This window comes from Chrysemys picta, chromosome 15, assembly GCF_011386835.1.
Source record: "Chrysemys picta bellii isolate R12L10 chromosome 15, ASM1138683v2, whole genome shotgun sequence".
NCBI classification, from domain to species: Eukaryota; Metazoa; Chordata; order Testudines; family Emydidae; genus Chrysemys; species Chrysemys picta.
This window is the reverse complement of record NC_088805.1, coordinates 28,143,641-28,168,503: the sequence shown is the minus strand read 5'-3', so window position 1 is coordinate 28,168,503 and position 24,863 is coordinate 28,143,641. Positions and strand designations below refer to the sequence as shown.

General features: G+C 39.4%; 1 protein-coding gene across 2 annotated transcripts; it reads left to right on the top strand.

Moving 5' to 3' along the window:
• The first annotated feature begins 2,594 nt into the window (after positions 1 to 2,594).
• ZCCHC8 (zinc finger CCHC-type containing 8) lies at positions 2,595 to 24,090 on the top strand. Of its 2 annotated transcripts, none has more exons than XM_065568126.1 (14): positions 2,595 to 2,839; positions 4,368 to 4,408; positions 6,167 to 6,241; positions 8,029 to 8,134; positions 9,569 to 9,646; positions 10,006 to 10,109; positions 11,280 to 11,345; positions 13,685 to 13,745; positions 14,442 to 14,584; positions 15,529 to 15,671; positions 18,207 to 18,331; positions 19,103 to 19,183; positions 20,312 to 20,426; positions 22,546 to 24,090. In XM_065568126.1, exons 1-14 carry the CDS (start codon positions 2,648 to 2,650, stop codon positions 23,370 to 23,372), a joined length of 2,157 nt encoding a protein of 718 aa, XP_065424198.1. In that variant the 5' UTR covers positions 2,595 to 2,647; the 3' UTR covers positions 23,373 to 24,090. The 2 variants fall into 2 exon arrangements, with proteins under 2 accessions (XP_065424198.1, XP_065424196.1); XM_065568124.1 differs by having other exon boundaries at positions 19,103 to 19,186.
• The last annotated feature ends 773 nt before the right edge of the window (positions 24,091 to 24,863 follow it).

Below are 24,863 nucleotides of genomic sequence, written 5' to 3'. Positions count from 1 at the left end.
CAGGAGGGTCATGGTATTGCCACCCTTCTGCGCTGCCTTCAGAGCTGGATGACTGGAGAGCAGCAGATGGCCTGCCACCCAGCTCTGAAGCAGCGCCCTGCCAGCAGCAACGCGGAAGTAAGGGTGGCAATACCATTACCATACCATACTGTACCACCCTTACTTCTGTGCTGATGCCTTCAGAACTGGGCAGCCAAAGAGTGGTGGTTGCTGACTGAGGGCTCAGCTCTGCAGGCAGCAGCCCAGAAGTAAGGGGACACTACCGTAATGTCATCCTTCCTTCTGCACTGCTGCTGGCAGCGGTTCTGCCTTCAGAGATGGGCTTCTAGCCAGAGCCACTGCTCTACCGCTGCTCAGCTCTGAAGGCAGCACCGCCAACACCAGTGCAGAAGTAAGGGTAGCAGTACCACAATTCCCCCTCCAATAACCTTGTGACTCCCACAACTCCTTTTTGGGGTCAGGACCCCCACAATTACAACACCATGACATTTCAAATTTAAATAGCTGAAATTGTGAAATTTGTGATTTTAAAAATCCTATGACCATGAAATTGACCAAAATGGACTGTGAATTTGGTAGGGTCCTACTTGTATCCTTTAAGGACAATCTGCCATGCTTGATATAAGCAAAAATGATGAGCTTTGTGGAGTACCTTTCTCCACCCCTGTTAAAACTAGTGATATCTGTCTTTTGAAGAAGTAAGCCATAGGCTGAAAACTGAAAGTAACATTTTCAAGAAATCACTGGCCAAAGGGGAGAGAGCTCTGCTGTGCCTGCTACCTAGGCATTTAGTAAAAGTATAACCATAGCTTTTTGGTGGTCTGTTCTTAGTTCCTACCTTTCTACCAGGCAGGGCAAGGTAGCTATACAGGTTCTTCTAGCTAGTTTCTGAGCACAGGCTATGGGTAGAGATTTGCAGTTTTATAATGTGTAATAAATAACATCAATAAACAATGCTACATACAGGTGCAGTCATCTGAAATATGGGTTTTATTTCTCATACTAGTTGGAAAGTCCTATATTTGCTTCTTTAAGAACCACTGTTAATATTTTGTATTTCTAGAGTGTCCTCAGAAGATCTTGAACAGCTTTTGTGATCCTTTTCACCACAGGAAAGTAAAATTAACCTCAGACCCTATGTATGTTCCAATTTTACATGTACAAGAGATGCTAGATCCTTCTATGCATATATGTACATTATTGGGGCCTCATTTTGATGGGCACTGGTCAAAGACACAGTAACACAATCCCTGTTTTAAGAGGTTACATTTTGAAAACAAAGAAAAAGCAGAACACAAGTAAACTGATCAAAGCATGAAATGAGTCTCATTAGTTCCAATGGTGTTATTTTGCAAAATAAAATATGGCCACTGCCCTTCAATTAAACCAGTTGTGGGCAATCTGCGGCTCACGGGCCACATGCAGCCAGTCAGCGTAATCCACTGGGGCTGCCACAATTTGTTTACATTTGCATGGCTGCGATTCACCATTCCTGGCCAATGGGAGCTGCGGGAAGTGGCATGGACCGCAGGGATGTGCCAGCTGCTGCTTCCCGCAGCTCCTATTGGCCGGGAATGGCAAACCGCAGCCACTGGGAGCTGCGGGCAGCCTTGCAAATGTAAACAAACTGGCAGCTTGCCAGTGGATTACCTTGACAGGCTGCATGTGGCCCGTAGGCTGCAGGTTGTCCACTACTGTATTAACCCCCCACATCTATCTATACTGCTTCCTGCCATTTCCTTTGGAGCAGGGTTAGAAGCAGGTTTGGCCAACTTATGTGTCTCATGCTAGAAAAAGAAATTGAAGACAACTCACGCACAGGGGGAAGTTGGAGCTGAGAGCCTTGATTAAGTTGTTCCTACATTTGTTATGCCAAAAACACCAGAAGGGTTATTTTTATTTATCATCTGCCAGAGCTGTACACGGTACTTCTCAGAGAAATACGACCGTTCCTTGCCCATAGACCTGCCAGTGTACATGAGGGACGAGACACACAAGTCAGATTATAAAATACAGGATGCAAATTAAGAAAATTGTGTTGCACAGTTTCACAGGTTTGTCACGGTAGTGCAAATTTTAACATTTCTTTCTCCATGCCCCTCTGGATTTTCCCTTTACTCATGCTTACAGCCAGTTAGCTTTTGCCCAATGCATGGGGTTCCAAGGTTTTATCCAAAAGACAAACACACACATATACACACACACACGTCCTGTGGTTCTTGCCTCCAGTCTGGAGGTTGCTGTGAGCTGCACGTCTCAGGGAATCTTCAAATTCAACCCAAATCATCCCCTATGGACTACAAATCCCAGCATACAATGCGCCTCCTGGAACCTACTATGGGGGAGGCTAGAAATCCCAACATGCAACGCTCCTTGCTCTTTACCCCTCCACCCCACGGTCTTCTAATGTGCTACACTGTAAAGCGTCGTTGGCCTATACGACGCTATGATTAAGTTGTGCTGTTGCATGCTGGGATTTGTAGTCTTTGGAGGCCACCACCACTCTACGGAGACGAGGCCGTTCCTGTTGGAGATCCCGCTTCACCTCTCTTCCCTCCCCCCCTTCGCGCGGTGAGTGGCTGAGGTGGCCGTTACCTCTGCCCTTTGCCCCTTGACCGATCTGCGCCGCTTCCTGCCGCAGCCTAAGATGGCGGCTGAGGTGGACTTCGGGGATCGCGAGCTCTTCGAGCAGCTGGACGGTGACGAGGCGGCCGCCCCGACGACGCAGCCGCTTCATATCCGCTTCGAGGAGGATGAGGAGCTGGAGGAGGCCGGGGAGGCTCTGCGGGAGCGGCTGAGGGACTCCGAGGAGATGGTGCGGCAGTTGCGGTCCGAGAATATCCTGACAGGCGGGATCTGGGCCTGGTTTCGGTTCATCCCCGAGCAGGGAATAGCCCCAACCGCGGTCTGCTTTCGCCCCTGATGCTGGTTCCCATCCTGCGCAGCCTCAGTTCCTGCTTCTCCGGGGCCAGGGCTGCTGGGTTGAGGAGTCTCCCTGGCCCATGAGGCACAAAACCCTTCAGCTCCAATACTGTCCCCCAAATAGGGTGACCGACAGGAAGTGTGGAAAATCCGGACGGAGTGGGGGGTAATAGGTGCCTATATAAGACAGCCCCAAATATCAGGACTGTCCCTATAAAATTGGGACATGTGGTCACCCTACCCCTTCCCTACTGCTGGGGTAGGGGCAGGGGTCTCTCCCTCTCACCTCCCATGAACGCTTCACCGGGGTGGGGGGCTTGGTACTCAGTGATCACTGAGTCTAGTTTGGGTTTTGCGTGTGAGTTCTGCCACCCCAGTCAGGTTGTGGTGATTTTAGTATGGGGCTGTGTCAGCTGGGCAATAACATAAAGTGTGGCTTGATGAGCTGTTTAAAAATCTCCTTTTAAAAAAAATAAGTGATCCTAACTCAAATCATCATTGTTTGAAATAAGTCTGGATTCCCAGGGATATTGGATGTTTGAGTAAAGAAAAAAGGTCGCTGACTGGTCTGAAGAATGAGGAGTACTTGTGGCACCTTAGAGACTAACACATTTATTTGGGCATAAGCTTTTGTGGGCTACAACCCACTTCATCAGATGCATGGAGTGGAAAATATAGGAGCAGGTATAAATACATGAAAGGATGGGGGTTGCCTTACCAAGTGTGAGGTCAGTCTAATGAGATAAGTCAATTAACAGCAGGGTACCAAAGGAGGAAAAATAACTTTTGAAGTGGTAATGAGAGTGGACCACGATTTTGAGGCTGTCTCAAGCTTTGACCATTTAAAAGATTATTTTTAGTTTGAAGGGATGGATGCAGTGCTCTCCTTGTTCTAAGTTACTTTTTAATATTTTTATTTTTTTTGCATTTTCTAACTTTGTCATCCCAAAAAATGGTAAACCAGTAACTTGAAGAGCAATTATTTTTAGATACATTTAAATGAAATAGTTTTTGTGCAGTCCTTTCATCATATGAGGGTGAGAGATGTGGGTTTGGTCAGTTTTATTTGAGTAATTTTAACTATAGCTTCTGCCATGGGAGTGCTGTGTCATCCAGAGTAGATGCCTATCAAGTAGGGACAAAATACCATCAGTAACAGAACTTTTCTGTAGTGCATATTGTGAGTTACTGTTTGTAAAGAGACAATTTTCCCTCTTTTCACCTGCTTTTCACACTCACTTTGTTCTAGCCCTCTAAATTAATTTTTTTGGTTGGTGAGTTTATGAATGGCTTTATATAGTGTGGTAAACTAAGTGAAAGAGCCTAAAATCCTGTTTGCTGTTCAGTACAACTATTGTAAGAGCGGATTCTTTCTTAAAGTGGTATACTTTGATTCTAATGATTAATATAGAGGAAACAAGTATTCCTTGACAAATAATTAACATCAAGAACTTAGAAGAAAACTGAAGATTCTGACACGACCAAGGTATGTTAATACTGACTTTCCAAGTTGGAACACTAAGGCAATTGTGTATTGTAGACATAAAATCGACCTATGTTAGGCCAACTTACAGCCACAGCAGCAATTACTGCAGTTTTTCATGTTCACACTACCCTTCTGTCGGTGGTAGACGTCTTCACCAGGAGCACTTACACCAGGGCTGAAAGTAAGTTAAAGGACTTACCGGTACGCCGGAGTCTTGAGCAGAGGTGTGGCCTCAACCGGAAGAGGCGGGGTCTTTAAATCACTCTCGGAGCTACCAGCTGCAGAGGCGGCTGGGAGTCCCGGGGCTCAGACGCGATTTAAAGGGCCTGGGGCTCTGGCCGCTGCTACCGCAGCGGAGCTCCGAGCTCTTTAAATAATCAACGGAGCCCTGGGGCTCCGGCAGCCAGGCTAGGGCAGCGATTTAAAGGGCCCGGGGCTCCAAGCACTGCAGGGAGCCCCGGGTCCTTTAAATCGGCACCCCGGGGAAGCTGGTCTAGTCCGGACCGGCTTATTTTCACCTCTGGCTTACACTGACTTAAGAAGGGTGGTGGGGGGAGAATGGGGGTTTGAGAGCCCAGGCTCTCAGCTCCCCGCAGAGCTCCCAGCTGGAGCCCGGCTGCCACCCAGGGCTCTCCCAGCAGCAGCCAGGCTCCAGCTGGGAGCTCGAACGGAGAGCCTCAGTTCCCTGCAGAACTGGGAACTCTGCAGGGAGCCCACAGCTCAGGCTCTTAGCACTGGGCAGCAAGGTTCCAGCTGTCAGCACTGCTGGGGCTCACAGCTGGAACTCCCCCTCCTGCTCACGGAGCTGTCAGCCAGCCTGACCGCCAACAGGCAATGCAAGTAACGTAGTGTCTATACAGGCACTGCATCGCCTGAACTATGTTGACCTAAGCCTTATGCCTCTAGTCCATGTGGATTTACTATGTCAACATAGCGGGTGAGTTACAGCAGCGGGAGGAATGCTGTAGTGTGTACGCTTACATAGTTAGGTCGATGTAAGCTGCCTTACGTTGACTTAACTTTGTAGTGTAGACATGCCCTTAGTAATACAAGATCTAATCAATGAGTATATTTAACATAGATCCTTTCAGAGCACAGGTAGCTTGCCTAATCACCGTCTTATACACGAACACCATGAACATATAAAATTACCTTTTCTAGAAAAGGTTTCAGTTATTGTTTGTCTTTCAAATTATTGAGTTTCTAATATGCCTGAGCACTCTGGACACTATCTTTGTGCATTCAGACTTGAATATATAGTATTCAAAGATATCTTATCTTTTTATGTAAAAACTGTTGACATATCCTTTAGGAAAATAGATTTCTTTGAAATTGAGTAGCAAGAATTATCAGATCTGATAATCACTTTGACCTGTTAGAAATTTCTCACTGAATAAATACTAATTGAATACATATATTTGTGATGTTCTGTCAATTTTGAGTTAAACTGCAGCCTGTAGTATTTCTTACATGTGCCAATTAGTAGTAAAAGGAGAGCAGTAATAGTCTTTCAAGCAACTTATTGACATTTCCTGCTGCATTGCTTGAGGTGGAGAAACTGGATTTAAACCGAGGGAGAACTGTAGCCTAGAATAACAGAATGGGTGAAAAGCAAATGGCATTTGTTTTGGCCAAGCCTACCTGTGTCTCTGCCTTGGGGAAAGTGAGTCCCCTTGCCTAGTGGCATTGCTGTGATACATGCAGAAAGGGGGAAAAAGTAATTGCACAGTAACTTTACAGTATCTTTTTTTCTTCTAGCGGACTTTCAGTGGACAGTTCTAAGTTAGATGGACCTTTGTTACAGATTTTATTTATGAACAACGTTATTTCAAAGTAAGTAACTTCCCCTGCTAATAAAGTGTCAGTCTAATTCCCTTTTAAGATGGCCGTTGTTTGGGATTTGTTAGTGTGCAATCGTGACATGTATTAACCAATCTATGGCTGTGTTACAACAGCCTAATATAAACATATTGTACCCTGGTTACTTATTCAGTTATAACAAAATGTCTTTAATATCCTGATTCCAACTGGTACATTACTTTCATGTAAGCCTGTTTCTAAATATAATTTTCTCAAACATACATATACTGAGGTATGTGTTAGTTAAATGGACACTGACAACTTGATGTTTTCAATTAAAATTTTTAAAAGGTGTTTGACAGAACATCCTTTAAGTTCTGAAATGGGTGTTTAGTGCTTATATTTAGAAGGGTCTCTTTAGATGGGCACAAGATTGGCAATACAAAATATGCTCAGGCATACCTCTCCTTCCCTTCCTTTTTATGCACGCACCTGTCTGCTGCCCTTTTTGTTTTCATTTTCAGCTCTGCTGCTGCTTTACTAATCACCATTTTGTCGGATTGAGGAAAATACGAGTCTAAGTTCCCCAGACCTCTGTGTTTGTGATAAGATGCTCATATGACCACAATGTAGTGAAATAGACTATATACAAAGTGCTTTCAAATGCACAAAATGAACAAACTGAAAACTTTTTCTCTAATTTTAAGTATAACAAGGGTTACTTTTAACAGTTGTACATACATTTTCAGATAGAAATGTCACTTATTTAAAAGTCGTTTGTGTCCCTTTTAAATATAGCTGCTACTGTTTTGCAGTATTATAAATAACAGAACTGTTAGATAAAACTATAAAGCCATCAGGAGTTTGGTTGTAAATAGTTACTAAAGGCTGAAATTTAGCATGCAGTCTAATATTACTAACTTCTTTGTTACTAGTATTGCAAAATTTTGAATGTTCTTTTTAATGTAACTTTTAAAAGGAATATTTTGAGTTGTCACTAACTTATTTCTCATTTAAAACCGTCATTAGACTTTTTCTCCTGTTCATATACATCACCTTAAAAAGAAAACATTTGAAAGAATCCATGAACTGATGCTTATGGTTTCTCTGTCAATTTTAGAGCAGCCAAATGAGTGTGAAAAGAAGTGTGAAGTATTGTAAAATCAGAAAAAGTTAGAGGAGGGGAATAACTATTTTATTTCTGTTTTTGTGTTTTCCTTGTCCTATATCCTACTTGGAGCCAGTTTGTAGTACTTTATCCAGTTTAGTTTAAGCATTCTAAGCAATGGGGCTTGTACCATTTTCCTTGAGGAACTGGTCTGTGGAATAGTTTCTCAAGTACAAAGTCTTTCCTGATGTTTAGCCAACATTTTACACTACTTATGCAAGTGTCCTTGGTAGTTACTTACATTGATTTATTGTAAAACCAGATTTTTGTTGTTCTAATCTTGATCGATCTATGTGGTTGGATATGTGGCATCCAGTTCCATATGCCTCATTTCTTTTCTACTTCTACTTGGTTATTTAATCCAGTTCTGAAATCCACAAAAACTATATTAAATAGCATGGTTGCAGTTTTGAATTTGCTTTTTAATATATTTGTATGTCTCTTTTCCAATTTATAGATGTGATATGTTGGTTACATCGGGGCAGCATGAAAGTTAGATTTACAAGCTGTACCTTAAGATGTACACATCTAACAATAAAAAGTTCAGGAATAAAATTCTTATCAGTGTTCAAAATTTATAATTTCAGTTTCAGGAATCTCTTAAAATATACACATGCAGTCTGTTGTATTCTCTTATTTCTACCTTTTGCAGGCAGTATCATCAAGAAATTGAGGATTTTATTTCTAGTTTAGTTCAAAAATATGAGGAGCAACAGAGAGCTGAACCAGAAAGGACCCACTTCAATGTTAAGCCTCAGGTATATAAGTTCAAAGAATATAGACCTCATTTGGACTACTGTGTGTAATTCTGGTCTCCCATGTTTAAGAAAGATGAATTCAAACTTGAACAGGTGTAGAGAAGGGCTACTAGGATTATCAGAGGACTAGAAACTCTATTTTATGAGACAAGACTCAAAGAGCTTGGTTTGTTAAGCCTATCCAAAAAGAAGGCTGAGGGAATATATGATTGCTCTCTATAAATACATCAGAGGGATAAATACCAGGGACAGGGAGGAGTTATTTAAATTAAGCGCCAATGTGGAAATAAGAACAAATGGAGATAAACTGGCCATCAGCAAGTTTATGCTTGAAATTAGACAAGGATTTCTAACCATCAGAGGAGTGAAGTTCTGGAACAGCCTTCCAAGGGGAGTAGTGGGGTAAAACTTAACTGGCTAAAAATGAACTTGATAAGTTTATGGAGAGTGTGGTATGATGAGACTGTTTACAATAGCACGTAGCTGATCTGCGACTGCTAGCAGCAAATATCTCCAGTGGCTGGTGATGGCACATTAGATGGGGAAGGCTCTAAGTTACTATAGAGAATTCTTTCCCAGGTGTCTGGCTGGTGGATCTTGCCCACATCTTCAGAGTCTAACTGATCGCCATATATGTCGTTGGGAAGGAATTTGCTCCGGGTCAGATTGGTAGAGATCCTGGGGTTTTTTTGCCTTCCTCTGCAGCACGGGGTATGGGTCACTTGCAGGTTTAAACTAGTGTAAATGGTGGGTTTTCTGTAACTTGAAGTCTTTAAATCATATTTTGAGGACTTTGGTAACTCAGCCAGAGGTTATGGGTCTATGATAGGAATTGGGTGGATGAGGTTCTGTGACCTGCAATGTGCAGGAGTTCAGACTAGATGATCGTGATGGACCATTCTGGTTTTAAAGTCCTAGTTTATAGAAACAATGGTTTGGGTTTTTTCCCCCCCACTTTTTTGGTTGTAATATCACACTGCTAGTTTATCTGAATTACAGAAATTTTTTCCCTACTATTTACAAATGGTATATTTTTCTCAAATGTTTTTGGAAGGAGAATTCTTTCTGTGTCCTGCAGATAGTTCATTAACTATGACTTCCTTTGCCTTGTTTCACTTAACTGGCCATTTATCTTCACCCTCTCCTCCCAACCCTCCCTTTTCTTCTTGCCGTCCCAGAGGCTGAGCATGTTTCCTCCACAGCATTCCCAGCCCATGACACCAAGGTTCTAGATACTAGAAATCAAAGCCATGTCACCTCTTGGGTTGTATACAGTATTACCACTAGTCTACAAGTCTCATACTTAATATACTAGCATGTGGTTAGTTTGTGTGTACGTGGCAATGAAAAGCTGGAACCAGCAATTATATCATCTGTGTTTTATTTGCAGCAATTAAGGAGTTTTTTGTTTTGTTTTTTGGCTTTTCATATTAGCCATCCAGTGTTCTGTTGGAAGAGGACCATAAAGTGACAAGTTCGAATACAATAAAAAAAATTAAGGAAGCTTTCAGTGTAAGTTAAACTTTATATTCTTCACTGGTCGTTCCAAATAGTTCCAAAGTTCTATTCTTTCTTTTAGTCCACAATGTCATTATAAAAAGATATGCAAGGTTTTAGCAATATAACTGATGGACTTTATTGGAATTCATGATGCTTTAGCTGCATAATACTTGGAAAATTTACTATATGTACATTCAGAAGGCATGGAGGGATGTTTTGGTTATGTTTAAATCCTTAAATAGGAAATAAACTATTTTAGCTAATTTTTGTACAACTAATTACATTATTTTGAAATATTAAAATACTGTGCCTTTCTAATATTATCAGTTAATCTGATTGAAATACTGACAATTTTCTGGCTCTTTCAACAGGTTGTAGGAAGTGTTCTATATTTTACCAATTTTTGTCTTGATAAACTGGGACAACCTATATTAAATGAAAATCCACAGCTGACAGAAGGATGGGAAATACCTAAGTATCCTGTTTAGTAAAATGGAGTTCCTTTTTCTGTTTATATAACCAAATAACACAATCGGACATAAAGTTGAGGTTAAAACTTTTTCTGCAATTTTTTAAAAACTTTTTTAAACTTCTAACTATGACAGTCTGCTGGGTCATATCAGTGTTTTCTGACATCAACTGAACTATTATTATTACTATTATTTCAAAGTTTTAAAGTAGTTGGATGATAGATGTCTAATATGGTTGACTTGTTCATTGAAGGAATCATGTTCTGTATGAATGAATGTTTCATTCCCGTAAACATGCTCTGCTGTCAATCCAAAAATTGCTGTTGGGACCACATGTCACAGGATCTGGAATGACTGCTTACTCCAGAAATGTTGGCTATTTGCAATTTATTTGAAGTGGTGAGGAGGGAGAGCTAACAATCCTAAATGTACTCTGTGGTGTTTTGACTAAATTTTAACTACATCTTGAATTTTTTTTGGAGAAAATGAGTCCTATTTAAGCAAAGAATATTTTAGTCCATTTTTCCAGTTGCTCTCTTCAGTATTTGAGAGCCAGAACTCAGGTAGAACATCCTTATTTATGTGATAGTTCTTAATTTGAGAAGGACAATTGGCTCTCTCAATTGGCTAAACGAAGTAGGACTGAGTGGACTTCTAGACTCTAAAGTTTTACATTGTTTTCTTTTTGAGTGCAGTTATCTAACACAAAACCCCCTACATTTGTAAATTACACTTTCACGATAAAGAGATTGCACTACAATACTCGTATGAGGTGAATTGAAAAATACTATTTTTGTTTATCATTTTTACAGTGCAAATATTGTAATAAAAATAATATAAAGTGAGCACTGCACACTTTGTAGTCTGTTATAATAAAATCAGTATATTGAAAATGTAGAAAAACATCCAAAAATACTTAATAAATTTCAATTGATATTCTATTGTTTAACAGTGCGATTAATCGTGATTAATTTTTTTAATCGCAGTTAATTTTTTTAAGTTAATTGCGTGAGTTAATTGTGATTAATCGACAGCCCTACTTGAAACTTATTAGTGAGGATGCACTTGTAGCTTAACCCATGCAGACATTCTTCTGTATCAAGTACTATCACTGTCAGTTAAAAAAAGATTGAAATTCTGCTTTGTACAGTAGCAGTTCCTTATTGAAATCTAAGATACCAGCAAGTTTTCAGCCAGATTCTCTCTCTGGATGGGCAAGAAATACAAGTAAAAGCAAAAAGGTTTGTATTTATCTTAACTATAAAGTTTTTCAGATTAAAAACTTTAAAATGTGCATTGTGACTATTAAAGGGTCCAGTATGTGGGGGAATAAATTGCTTTTTATAATCCTAAATTAAGTTAACAATATCAAATTTTGCACTAGAAAAGGTTTTTGGGTTGGTTGTTTGGAATATAGGATGCTCAAAAAAGAGGCAGTCAAATTAATGTGTAAGAAAAATCTGTTTCTAAACTAACTGGTTTTGTGCTTTGCTCTCTTTATAGCTAGCATTTTTTTAATAATTTGCATTGACGTGCTGTCACATAGCTTTTGTTCTATGCAGCATTTTGTATTTGGTCTGTTTTCTCTGCATTTAATAGAAAATGATCTTGGAGTAGTTTGTGTAGCCATTGTGAGGAAAAGTAGAATTACAGCAGAGTGGTAATTTTGGAAATTCCAGATGACCCTAGTCTGCCTAGTTTTTCCAGCATCTGAAATACCTTATTTCAAATGCAAATAGTAGGCACGGAGACAAGTTCAGTTAAGCTTCCCTATAATCTACTGCATACTCAAGTGAAATATTATGTTTTGAAAGAAAAGCAGATTTGCAACCATGCTTCACTGTGGATACTTCTAGATGGTGGATAAAGTATTCTGAGAGAACAATTTGCATCAAATCTGTTTGAATCATACCTTCTGAGAAAACAAATATGCCTCCCCCTTCTCCTTCAAGTCAGTCATTAAAAATGAACCCCTTTTAAGAGACTTAAAACCTAGGTTATCCTTAGGGTTGCCAATTTTGGTTGGACATGTTCCTGGAGGTTTCATCACATGACATAGTCTTTAATTTGAAGATTAATCTTTAATTCCTGGAGACTCCAGGCAATCCTAGAGGGTTGGCAGCCATGGTTGTCCTCTTTATCCACTCTCCCTTATCCTATTGGTAAAAGTGACTGCGCGCACACAGGGAATTAACTAATCAAATGCTTAAAGGGGCACGAAATTTAAACTTGGCCCAAATATTAAATCTTTTGAAAACCAGCCTTTTAAAAATCAAATATCAATAGAAACGCTTCTGTGATTTAAAAATTTTTTCCAAGAACTGTTGTTTTTAGACAAGTTAGTATTATCTTGCAGCATTTCAAACCTAAGCACTGAAACATTAAGAACCTGAAAGTGAATCTGTGACAACAAACAAAATTGAAACTGGCTTCATATTTCATTTTCCTAGATGAGAGAAATTCAAACCATGAACTGAGCATATTAGCAAGTAAATGAGATTTCTAAAATGTTCTCTAATAATAATAATTAATAAATAATCCAGAGTGTTGGTATAGCATCTGAAAATAATTGTTTACAGCATATCTATGAAGTTGATGGTGTCCTTTTAACTGAATCCTTCAACTTACATCCCTTTTATAATTCTTCTCTCCCTTCCATCTTTTCCCCCCAACCTTTGTGTTGTCCGCAGGGAGCGTGGAAGCTCCTTGTAAATGGGGGAGCAGAGGGGAGGTACTGAGACCTGGCAGGTGGGGAGCTGGCTCCAGACTGGGAAGGAGGATCCCAGGGTTCCTACTGGATCCATTCCAGCCCCTCCAGGTCCTGCTCCCCCACTTGATCCCAGGTGTCACCACAGCCTCTCCATCCACTCCAGGTCCTGCTCCCATCCCTTCAGCGGCCTCTCTAGTCCCAGGGAGTCCCATTCCCACCTCCATGCCTCTTCCCCTCCCCCTGACATACATAAGTTCACAGGGGGGCAAAACCCCCACAATACTTCCTTGCAGGGTTGATAGCCCCCTATAGCCCTGGTTGTCTAGATTGTAACATCCGTGGGGCAGAAACCTGACCTTACCTTGCTAGCTATTTACAAAGCAGCTAGCACACTATTGACATTATACAAATAAGTCTATATAATTTTCGTTAAAAATACTTCAGTCAAAGGAAAGAGTTCATTAATAGTCACTATCTTCCTAAGGGGACAAAATCTAATTTCTGTCTGGAAATATTACTTACTTCAAGCTTTATCTTTTCAGTTTGTTTATTTTCTGCATTTGACAGTGCTTTATGTGGCTTTCTCCATAATTAGTTTCTCGTGTTTCACCCGACAGCAACAAACATTATTTTTTTAAATAGGAAAATGTGTTTTTTTTTTTTGTGTTTAACTACAAAAATTGTGAGGAAGATGCATGTTTAGGTATAGTACACAAGTTACTTTACAGTTTTCTTAAAACTGAATATATTTCAAGTTAATGTAAATCTCTGCATGTAATAGAATAATGAAGAATAAGTATGCACTTCAAAAGTACATTTTAAAGGGATAAACTTACAATATAAATTTATTTTAGTGCTTTCCTTAAACAGGCCAAAACCTCATTGTTTCAATTGTGGTTCTGAAGACCATCAAATGAAAGATTGTCCAAAGGTAAATTTTTCCTCAATATCCGAAAGATTGCCTCTGAGTTACCCAAAATGTATTCCTGTGTAACAGGACATTTGTGAGAATCAGAAGAATCATATTGGTCATGATCTTTTATTAAAGGTCAATAACTGTATGTATATCTGTCACACTTGTAACTTCAGAGATTTAAATCGGTATTTTAAATGAACCTGTCATAGTATAATAGTTTGATCATTCCTTTTTAAAGAAAAGTCTCTTTACATGTTTCTAGCTTTCCCTCTGAAGCTGGCAGATTTCTAAAGTACACTGGTTTTGTTTTTATTATAACTTCCATTCAGTGGAACACTGAGCTGGCCTTGGTCTTGTGATGTAAGATGTGTTCCATGCCCTTGACATGTAACTTTCAGGCAGCTTTTAATAACTTGTCAAGTATCAGGGGGTAGCCGTGTTAGTCCGTATGTACAAAAACAACAGGGAGTCTGGTGGCACCTTAAAGACTAACAGATTTATTTGGGCATAAGCTTTCGTGAGTAAAAACCTCACTTCTTCGGATGCATAGAGTGAAAGTTACACTCTATGCATCCGAAGAAGTGAAGTTTTTACTCACGAAAGCTTATGCCCAAATAAATCTGTTAGTCTTTAATAACTTGGTTTGAGTTGAGTGAATTGTGTGCTTAAATTGCAAGTTGCATCATGGTGAGTCTCTCAACTGTATTTAAGCCACGGAATGCTACCCGTATAAGTGAGAAAAGAAGAGAGTTCATGGAAGCCTGTGGTGAAGCAAGTAACCAGAACTTTCAGCAACGTTATCATGCAGACGAAGTAGAAGAGAGGTTTGGGAAGTTTAAACCAGGAATAATAAGGTATCTCTCCTCTGTGACTCCCCCCTCTGCACACGTTGATTGGATCACTGTACTTCTCACACACATCAAATAACTTTTCTGCCATTTGTAATGTATAAAAGTTATCACTTACTGTATAATAATTCTCTTGGTAACTATCTCTTCAGTTGTGTTAAGACCCCTTTTGTAAATGTCTTCATGTGTTGATAAATTCTTCACGTTTTCCTTTTCATGCTGAAACTTTCCCCATTAATCCTACTCTGTCCAATGTTTCCCTGATCTAGGCACCCTGTAGTGACATGTACTGAGTCCTCAGGTTAGTCTTTTAATGAGGGAGACTACAAATATTTCTATGGTTCCTGTGACCCTCTTTTTAGGGTCATTTACAGTTCATGCTGGTTTCAGGAAATTTTAAGCTTTTCATTTAAAAAAAATATTTTTTCCATATAAAATATGGCTATCCCATTTAACGAGAAGACAGCACTTCAGTTTAATCTAGCTTTACAGGAAGGATGTCTTTTCCTATGCAGATTACCTTAAAGGTTGTGAATTTCAACTCACAAATCCAGGAATGAATTGTGGCTCTCATAGTAGAGGCAACTTTCTAAGATATAGATTTAGACATACATCTATTTATTTGCACTGTACAGGCAAGTTAATGTTAGAATGTGAACTTTAGCTTTCTAATTTTCTGATTTTGTCATTTAACTTTGTAATCTTTAACATTAATGTAGTTCTGCATTCAATATAATAATTCAAATAGATATTCTAAGAGAGTAACTGTACAAGGTATACAAATGAAACAAATTGAATCTTTTTCTCTAGAAGGTGACTGTCTTGCTTTTATAACTAGAGACTTCTGTAACTGTGTAACTTAAGACTTTTAGTTGATTTAAGATTAAAATATATGACAATGATTATAGGAAGATTAGTTTTGAGTTTTGGTATTCCTATGTTCCATCTAGTGAAGAACTTCAAGATGCGCTTGGTGTCACAGATAAGAGTCTTCCTCCATTTATATATCGCATGCGCCAGTTGGGTTACCCCCCAGGTTGGCTCAAAGAAGCTGAACTGGAGGATTCAGGACTTGCACTTTATGATGGAAAAGGTAAGTAGTATGCAGCTAGGAAAGCCTACCTGACTGTAGTGGTAACACATTCCTTTCCTACTTAAGAGTTGAGTAGTTTCACTCTTCCTTTAAGTATACAAGTTGGCCAGTTGCTTGACATTGACTGTGGGTTGTTATTAAGGCTAAGATTTTTGTCATGGTTTTTTTTTAGTAAAAGTCATGGACAGGTCACAAGCAATAAACAAAAATTCAGAGAGGCAGTGACCTATCTGTGATTTTTGCTGCTGTGGCTCCATAGTTTCCCCTGCCACTGTGGTGGCTGGGAGCTGCAGGGTTCCCTCTCTCCTCCCCTCCCCCCGCCCTCCCCCCCCCCCCCCCCGATGAATTTAAAATTAGTCTTTGCTATGTTGAGGCTTCAGGCCACCTTTAAGTCTTGGACTCTTGACTCTTTTGGTTCCCAAAAGAACTGTACCAGTGCTAAACTGTCAAGTTAATGTTATAATTATGATCATGCTCATCATTAGAATTCACCCCAAAAAAATACCAAAGGTGGTGGTCTTGCTACAAAAAGTTTTCATGTTTTCAGGTAGCTGTTTTTCTTCCTGCATCAGATGTGCTCCTTACAGGAAAGGTTGAGACTGCTGTGAGCCAGATTTTCTCTTAGTTTCTCCAATCATGTTTAAAAATACCAATACTGCTGTGACAGTGAAGCAGCTCTGTTCTTTCTGAAATGACTTAATCACATGGTTGGAAGGATTTTGTCCATTTGATCTCACTATCTTTTAAACCTCTGACTCTAGACCATGGAGTTTGTGGAAAGCTATAGAAGTTTCATATGTGGCCTGGTGTCAGATCTGCTCTTGCTTGATCACACTTTTTTGATTCTCTCTCAGTCTGATTAAGTTGCTTTATTTGAGCCTTTTGAAGGAAACAGTGGTATTCCTCAAAGTTCCGTAATTATTTCTATATTGTTTTATGCTTCTTCATTCAGACTTGTCTAGAGCATATATCAAAGCCCAAGTTCTCTTCTCTGTTTAAAAATCAAAACAGACTTAATTTATTACTGAGTAGTTTGCCAATGTTGTTACATTTTAATGCTGATTATTCTCTGTGCCCACAGTTAAGTAGCAATGATACAAGATAATCTCCTGATTTCCTATCACGTGTATTACCTGATTGAGGTATTTAAGATGAGGGGGGGGGGGGAAATCATCTTCTTTTCTCTTCAGAGTGACATTCTTTATCAGTTGCTCTTCCAGTTCATTCTCTAAAGAAAATTCAGTTGATCCAGGTGGCGTCAATAAAGCCTGTAACTAGCACAAATTGTTAGTACACATTTCTCCAATCCACAATCCTTATCTAGGCTTTGCATACACTTCAGAATTTATTGTAAAACTTTAATTAACCTTAGTCTTGCTTACTTAAATTAAGTTGCATCTCCTAGCACTCCATTTCACACTCATGTCCTTGGTTAATGGTTCATTAACCACATCCACAAAGAAATTGCTGCCAGAGTCTTAGATATTTGTTTCGTAGGGCTGTGTTGCTCTGTGCCTAGCTTGGTTAAATTGTCCAATTCTGAATGTGTTAAAAGCAGATGGAGGACATTCCTAGTTTATCAAGTGTTTTAATTGGTTTTCAAACTTCAAACTGTGGTGCTTCTTGATGAAACCTCATGAGAAAATGTCCATTTTGGTAGTTATTTTAATTCAGTGGCTGGCAGCAGGAAAACTATAATTTCTGTATGGATATTCTAAAAATGTTAATATTATTCCCCTTCCCCGCTTTCCTTGTTCAACTTTCTTGTTGTGGAGAAACTCCTTTTCCACATAAGGAAACCCAAGACTATAGTGGGGTTGTTAAGTATCTCACTATTACGGCGATACCCCAAAGAGAACAGTATTGGAACATTACCAGGGTCAATTGAACTAGGATAAGCAAAGCTGGTTCTTTACCCTCTTGTGTAGTGTACCACTCTTCTTCCCTCATCTGCCCTAGCTATGCCAATTCCTTGAGGTAATGAAGACTGACTCCCACAGCCAAAAAAAGAGAGCAGTGATTTCCAGACCTGTCTTAGGTCCCTGAGTTTAAAGAACACAAGCTGTCGACACAGAACATAGGATCAAACAACAGATGTAATGTTCTAGAGCCAAATTCTGCAAGGATACCAACAGTAGAGTCAGAATACTGCTCTGTCTTTAGTTGGCACTTCAGTGGAAGCTGAAGTTTATGAAGCCACCTGTTTATGCTCTCTGTATGTGTGTGTGTGTATATATATCTCCTCAATATATGTTCCATTCTATATGCATCCGAAGAAGTGAGCTGTAGTCCACGAAAGCTTATGCTCTAATAAATCTGTTAGTCTCTAAGGTGCCACAAGTACTCCTGTTCTTTTTTCAGTGGAAGCTGTGCACACATCTAATGAGAGAATTTGCCACTGTATTCCTGCTACACAGGTTGCAAGCCTTTTCTCTAAACTGTTTCAACTTTGCAACCTGTTGTCTTTCTGCTGCAACTTTTTCTGTAACTTTCTTCCTCAGTAGCAATATTAACGTTTATGATACTTTGTTATAGATGCTACTGGTGGTGAAACAGAAGATGAAAGACCCTATCAACAAAACAAATGTGTCACTTATGATGTCTCTAAGTTAATAAACTATCCGGGCTTTAATATGTCTACTGCAAGTGGGATCTCAGATGTAAGTGTATGTGCTACACACAGTTGGTGTGGTATTCTAAAGCAAAACATTATTACCTACTTGTGGATTATTTAAATCTTGATGGTCAACTGCAAATAAGTTAGTTTTCAATTATCCATTATATTTGTGGGGGGGAGGGGGGGAATTAAGTATTTAAAAGTTAATTAAGATCTCTGAAGAAACCTGTACAATAGAGTCCATCTGGACTTTTGCTGATGCTAGTAAACCTCCAGGAGGCTGCTATTAATGTATAATGCTGCTTATTTCCACTATGAGATGGGAGCATATGATACTGTACCTATCTGATATTCAGATTTTCATTTAAATGCCAATATTTTTCAAAACAAAGCTGAATGCACATTATTCATATGAATCTAAATTTTCTACATGTAAAAAGTGTTCTTGAAATATGAATGTTACCATAGCAATGCTGTACCATATAATCTTTATCTTTGCTAAACAAAAACTACATCAAAAGAATGTGTCTCAGGAATTGAGATGCACAAGTTCAGTAATGCATCTTTTAACACTTGGACAAAATGGGGCAGATCAAGATACCAGTTAAATAGGCACCTGTTGAACCTTGGGGTTGGAAGGTGCCTTAAAGAATTTTCTATTCCTTTCTATTCCTGTTTTCTGTCTGGTGGATAGTGGCCTCTTAATATAGCTTTTCCTCAGTTTTCTTTGTTTTGAATGTATTGTCATGTGCATTATTAGCCACAGCTTACTGAATGTCGAGCTATATTGATTTTTTTTTTTTTCCAACTGTAGGAATGGAGGATATTTGGTTCCATACCCATGCAGCCATCTCAACAGAAGGACGTTTTTGCTAGCTACCTTTCTAATTTTCAGGCGGTGAATATATTTCTGTTATATTTGGATACAAAAAATTGGAAAAAATCTTATGTTTCTGCATTGGTGTTACCAGTTGTCAGTGGTCTCTTGTATACACCTCCAACTTTGGCCGAAGATGGCTAATAGAGGGTATTGGGGTTTGGTGTGAAATCTTGAGGTTTTCATCAGTACAATAGCTAAAAACAGGTAATGAGAATAGAGGGTAGCCCTTTGAATAAACCATTATTTTTGGCCATATCCTTTTAAATCTTTTGGGCCACCTGTTTGATGTCAAAAACCACCATCTTATAAAACAACTTAGACTCTTTCTCTTTATCTGATCATCTACTAAACCCAGTGCTAAAAGACTCTAATTCATAGTCTGTAGGAACGGTTAGCTAATTCCATTTGGATATATGCCTACATTTAAATTTTGTGCGGACTATATCTGAATTGCATACTTGTCTAAAAGTCCACTTGAGATTAACACAGTTAATTAAGTCCATAGTTGATTAACACAGGCATGCTTTCAGATATTTCATGGTTGAACAGCTTAGTACTATGTTTGCGGAACATGTGTGGCAACCTTGTTACATAGCTTTCTCTGAGACCTTAATGTAAATGTTCAACTCCAATCTAGTGTTTCTTGCTTCAAGCAAGAAACAGTAGGTTTAATTTCAGGCTTCAGTTTCCTATTTCTTAAGCTGGAAGTACATTACAATTGACAAGACTTTTTATGGGGGTTGAGAGTAAAGCATTGAGTTGTTCTACTAGTAATTAAAGAACAGTTTCTATGAGATTGCTACAAAAGAAATGTCCCGTTCATATGACATGGTGGCTTCATGAGATCTGGGTGGGTAATCATGGAGAAAAGGAGTGTTATTGAGGCTCTGATAGGGATGCAGACAAAATCCCTTTCTCATTCACCACTGAAAAACTAAACACGATTGCTGTTTTTTCATTCAACTACATTAAACCTCTCAAGTTTCTCTGACACCTGAGTGTTTTGCTTACAAAATGGACCCTATCAAATTGAGATCATTGAGGATTTTAATTAGTATTTTTGTAGCAGGGAATATTGACGCCTTTAATAGTACTTTTATAATACTAATTTGTATTCTATTTTCCTGGCTAACTTTTCCTCAGCCAAGTCCAAAATCTAGCAATAAAAGGTCTGCATATCCATCAAGTTCTCACAATTCAAAGAAGGTAAAAGGAGACAATTCAGCAGTATCAGTAGCTGACATGGACATGGATTCTGGTATAGTTTTATTTTTTGCAATTATAATTTTATACTTTCAAAATAACTCACTCCTTACTCTGTAGTGAAATGTAGACTTCAATAACAATACGTGGTTGTCAGTATTTCAGTTCGTATTGAATTACTGACACATTATCTAAATATATTACACCTCTACCTCGATATAACGCTGTCCTTGGGAGCCAAAAAATCTTACCGCGTTATAGGTGAAACCGCGTTATATCGAACTTGCTTTGATCCATCGGAGTGCACAGCCCCACCCCCCCTGGAGCACTGTTTTACCGCGTTATATCCAAATTCGTGTTATGTCGCGTTATATCAGGGTAGAGGTGTATGATATTTTAACTGTACTGTTAAAATAGAGAACTAACCGTATTTGTCAAATGTTTGTATTATTTTGGATTACAGTTGGGCTTTCTGTAATTTACGAATATTCTTTGTCAGAGTATTTTACTCTGTGTTGTAACAGTGAGGGCTATAGCTCAGCCCCAGAGAAGTGGACTCTTTAGGTTGCCACTCCCAATCTAGACCAGGTCAGTAGCGACAATTATTATTTGGGTCACAGAATAACCCACAGAAACATGAGTTGATCCCATCTAAATTTTGGTGGACAGGTATTCTCGCTACAGCTGATGCCCTTGTTGGTATTTTCAGAAGAGACCAACTGTCAAGTGGGCATATAAATTGAATTGCCTTTCACCCTTAGAAGTGAGAGAAGACACAAGAATGGTCCAGTGATTTGGGCATTTAGTTTTAGGGCTTGGGAGATCTGGGGTCAAGTCTTTCCTGTACCATAGCTTTCCAGTGTGATCTTGGGCAAGTCACTTCTCTTTTCTGTACCTTAGTTACTCCTCTCTAAAATTAGGATTATAATATTCTTGCCTCAGAGGGATGTTGTGATAATAAATACATTAGAGAGAGGTTGTTTGACCCCCATTACTGTAGTCTTAAAAGTATCTAAGGTAGACAGAAGTGGCACAAATTGGGAATGAGGGCCAAGGAACCTTGTACTGCAGCTACCTGCTCTGTGGATAAACTGTTTAGTCTTGCACTTTTCTAAATCCACTTTTTAGAATTAGGGGATTGGAAAGTACACATTTTTAAAATAATGCATTTTACCTGATTATAAGTTAGTTTGAACAAAGAAAATTCCCATAATAGAAACAGGATTAAAAATATACTCTCCAAGCTAACATGTTTTATTGTGTTTATATCAATATACCATATAAGAAAGCTGTGAGGCAAAATCTAAATTAGTGAAACAATTTGTTTTCCTAGTTCTCCCTAGATTTTTATGGTAGACTTAATCAACTGGGTTTGCCATCCAGGGAATTCTCTAATTTACTATTTACAGATATCATTTTATATTTACTAAAATAATAAATTTGAAGAGCTAATGTGTAAAAACAAGAATACTGTTTATATATCACCAACAGCGTGTTTGACCCTGAATAAGCCCCAAAGAGAGTTACCTGATCTGAAGACTTAACAGTTTAAAAGAAGCAAAGATAAAATGTAGTAGAAAATACAGAGGAAGGAGCTAAAATCAATTTTTTTTATTAATTGTTCCATTCTTACAACTTGTGGGCATTGCTACAGGAGTGAGATTTTTTTCAGAGGAATTAGAATGAGGAAAGCTTTAATGGCTGTTAAAAAGACCAGAAAACTTTCTTCTTTAAATATTCTAAAGTCAAATTTGAGAATGATCTTCTATAGCAGTTCTCCCAGCTGCCCTTCTCGATTCCCTCAAACTGAGGAGGGAATTTCCATACACCTTGGATCTAAAATCTTTAAGGTTTGGCTACAAACTTTGTTCATATTTAAGAGCATTTAAAAATGCAGCTTTTAAAGCAGCCATGAGGGTTCCCTCTGGAATCCAAAATGACAGATTCAGTATGGCAAGTTTCAAGGCTACTGAGACATGCAGGATAGGCTTTTCAGCTGATACGGCTGTATTTCTCCATAAGCTGATGCTTGAGTTCAAAAGGCTGAGAACATAAGTTTACTGTCTTTAAGCAAAGAATATATTTTAGACTCGAAATCTGATTAAAAGTAGGGTAAGGTAGGAATTCAAGCCTCAGTACTACTAATGGAGATTTATTTAATCTTCTAATTTTAGATTTGGAAATGCCACACAGTTCTCTAGTTTATGACAATTTTCAGTTCCAACCTCCACTGCCACCTGGGTCTCCATCGATTGCAACTCCGCCCCCATTGCCACGAGGCACTCCTCCACGTACTCCACCCAACTTCACATCCCCTCTACCTCCAGCGCCTACTGCCTCTCTTCGCAGGAATACTCCAGCATCAACTCCTTCCAGTGATGCTGCTCAGCCAAGAGTGGGGGATTCAGCCATGGATGAAGATACTTTGACCCTAGAAGAGCTTGAGGAGCAGCAGCGATTGATTTGGGCTGCACTTGAGCAGGCAGACAGTACAAACAGTGACTCTGATATACCTGCTGATACACCTTTAACTGGAAACTCTGTTACATCATCACCATCTAGGAATGAACTGGACATTATTCCAGAAGGAAGAACCTCTGAGAAGCTGGTTGCAATGGAAATAGGGATTTCAGACACTAGTATGCAGATATCCGGAACCGAACATTCTAAAAGTGACCCTAATTCAGGGGATAGATTGCTTGACCTAAAGGAAGGTGACACTGATCATGTGGATTCAGAAGGCATGCTGGAGAACAGCACTACAGGCTCAAAATGTGAGGTTAACAATGGAGGAAATGAAGGTATTACTCATGTGGTCACCAGTGCTGAATCATCTACAAAAAATTCAAATCCTGTTCCTGACATGAGCAAGTTTGCGGCAGGAATAACACCATTTGAGTTTGAAAATATGGCAGAATCAACTGGTGTTTATCTTCGAATACGAAGTGTATTAAAGAATTCCCCAAGAAACCAGCAAAAAAACAAAAAGGCTTCAGATTAACTTGTCTTCCTTTAAGGTTTTATGGTGCCCCCAAAAGAAACTTAAAGTATCCACCAAATTGGATAATCTCATGTGCCCTTTTGTGAAAAACTTTTTAGTAGTTAAGAGTGGACTAATATAATTCTTCTGTGTTCTTCCCTAGAGGTTGTTTTTTATTATTATTTTTTTAAGTTCATGCAGGGCTTCCATTTGACCAGGACCAATGTTAACCGTTCAATACATCAGAACTTGACTAAATCAAAACCTTCCACTAAGGGGTGTAAGGACTATTGATTTATTTGTTCAGCATATTTTACACTCTGATACATGAAACTCTTAAAACAGTGAGGCATCGGTTGCTGTTTAATATTTTGGTTAAGATTTATATTATCGTTAATGGTGAGTTTCAGGTGGAATGTTGGTTTTTATCTGTCCTTTATACATTAGTCTGCTCTTTCTACGTTTTGCTAATTATCTTGTAGATAAGTTTAATATATTACAGTTTTTAAAAATTCCAATATTTTAAAATGTTCCACATGAAAAGTCCTGGCAATCAGATGGGAATAATCAGGGATGACCAGCATTATCCTCAACATTTCGGATATTTTTTATAAATTAATTGTGGGTCAATTTTTAAGCACCACTTCTACCTTTTGTAACATCATTCTTTATGTAAACTTGCTGTACATACCTGTTCATTCTTGTGTACAGAGGTTTAATAAATGAGTTTTCATATAAATATTTTCAAAAATGGTTGATTCTCAAGCATCAAAGCTCCAGTAAGAAACTTGTTACTACAGCTACATGAAAACTTAGCTTGTTTGGGTGTTGTCTGATTTAATTTGTCAGGTATGTAAATTGTTACTAATACTTAAAAAAATTAGTTGAAATATGAGAATTAATGTAGTTTAGAAAACCTCTGAACTTGTGCTTTGCCATAAAATACATTTTAGTTGTTTAAGTAATTACTTAAAATCATAGGGTTAGAAGGGACTGCAAGGGTCATCTAGTCTAACCCCCTGCCAAGATACAGGGTTTGTTGCATCTAAACCAGAGGAGGGCAAACTACGGCCCACAGGCCACATCTGGCCCGTGGGACCATCCTGTCTGGCCCCTGAGCTCCTGGCTGGGAGGCTAGCCCCCGGCCCCTCCCCCGCAGCCTCAGCTCGGGCACAATGCTCTGGGCGGCGGGGCTGTGAGCTCCTGGGACAGTGCAGCTGCAGAGCCCGGCCTGACCCGGTGCTCTGAGCTGCGTGGTGGTGGTGGTGGCATGGCCCGGCTCCAGCCGGGTGGCGCAGCTGTAGTGCAGCCAGCCACCGGTGCTTCAGGAAGCAGGGGGGGTTGGATAGAGGGCAGGGGAGTTCAGGGTAGGGGGCAGGGGTGTGGATAGGGGTTGGGGGAGGAACAGGGCGTCGAATGGGGGCAGAGGTGCCAGGGGAGCAGTCAGGAAGGAAGGAGAGGGGGTTGGATGGGGCAGCAGGGGGGGTTGGATGGGGCAGCAGGGGATTATGG

Excerpts from the sequence above, each read along its gene's own strand:
- ZCCHC8 (XM_065568124.1), top strand. The coding sequence starts at position 2,648 with ATGGCGGCTGAGGTGGACTTCGGGGATCGCGAGCTCTTCGAGCAGCTG. Across the intron at positions 4,409-6,166 it reads AAGATTCTGACACGACCAAG|CGGACTTTCAGTGGACAGTT; the intron begins GTATGTTAATAC and ends TTTTTCTTCTAG. Across the intron at positions 9,647-10,005 it reads AAATTAAGGAAGCTTTCAGT|GTTGTAGGAAGTGTTCTATA; the intron begins GTAAGTTAAACT and ends CTCTTTCAACAG.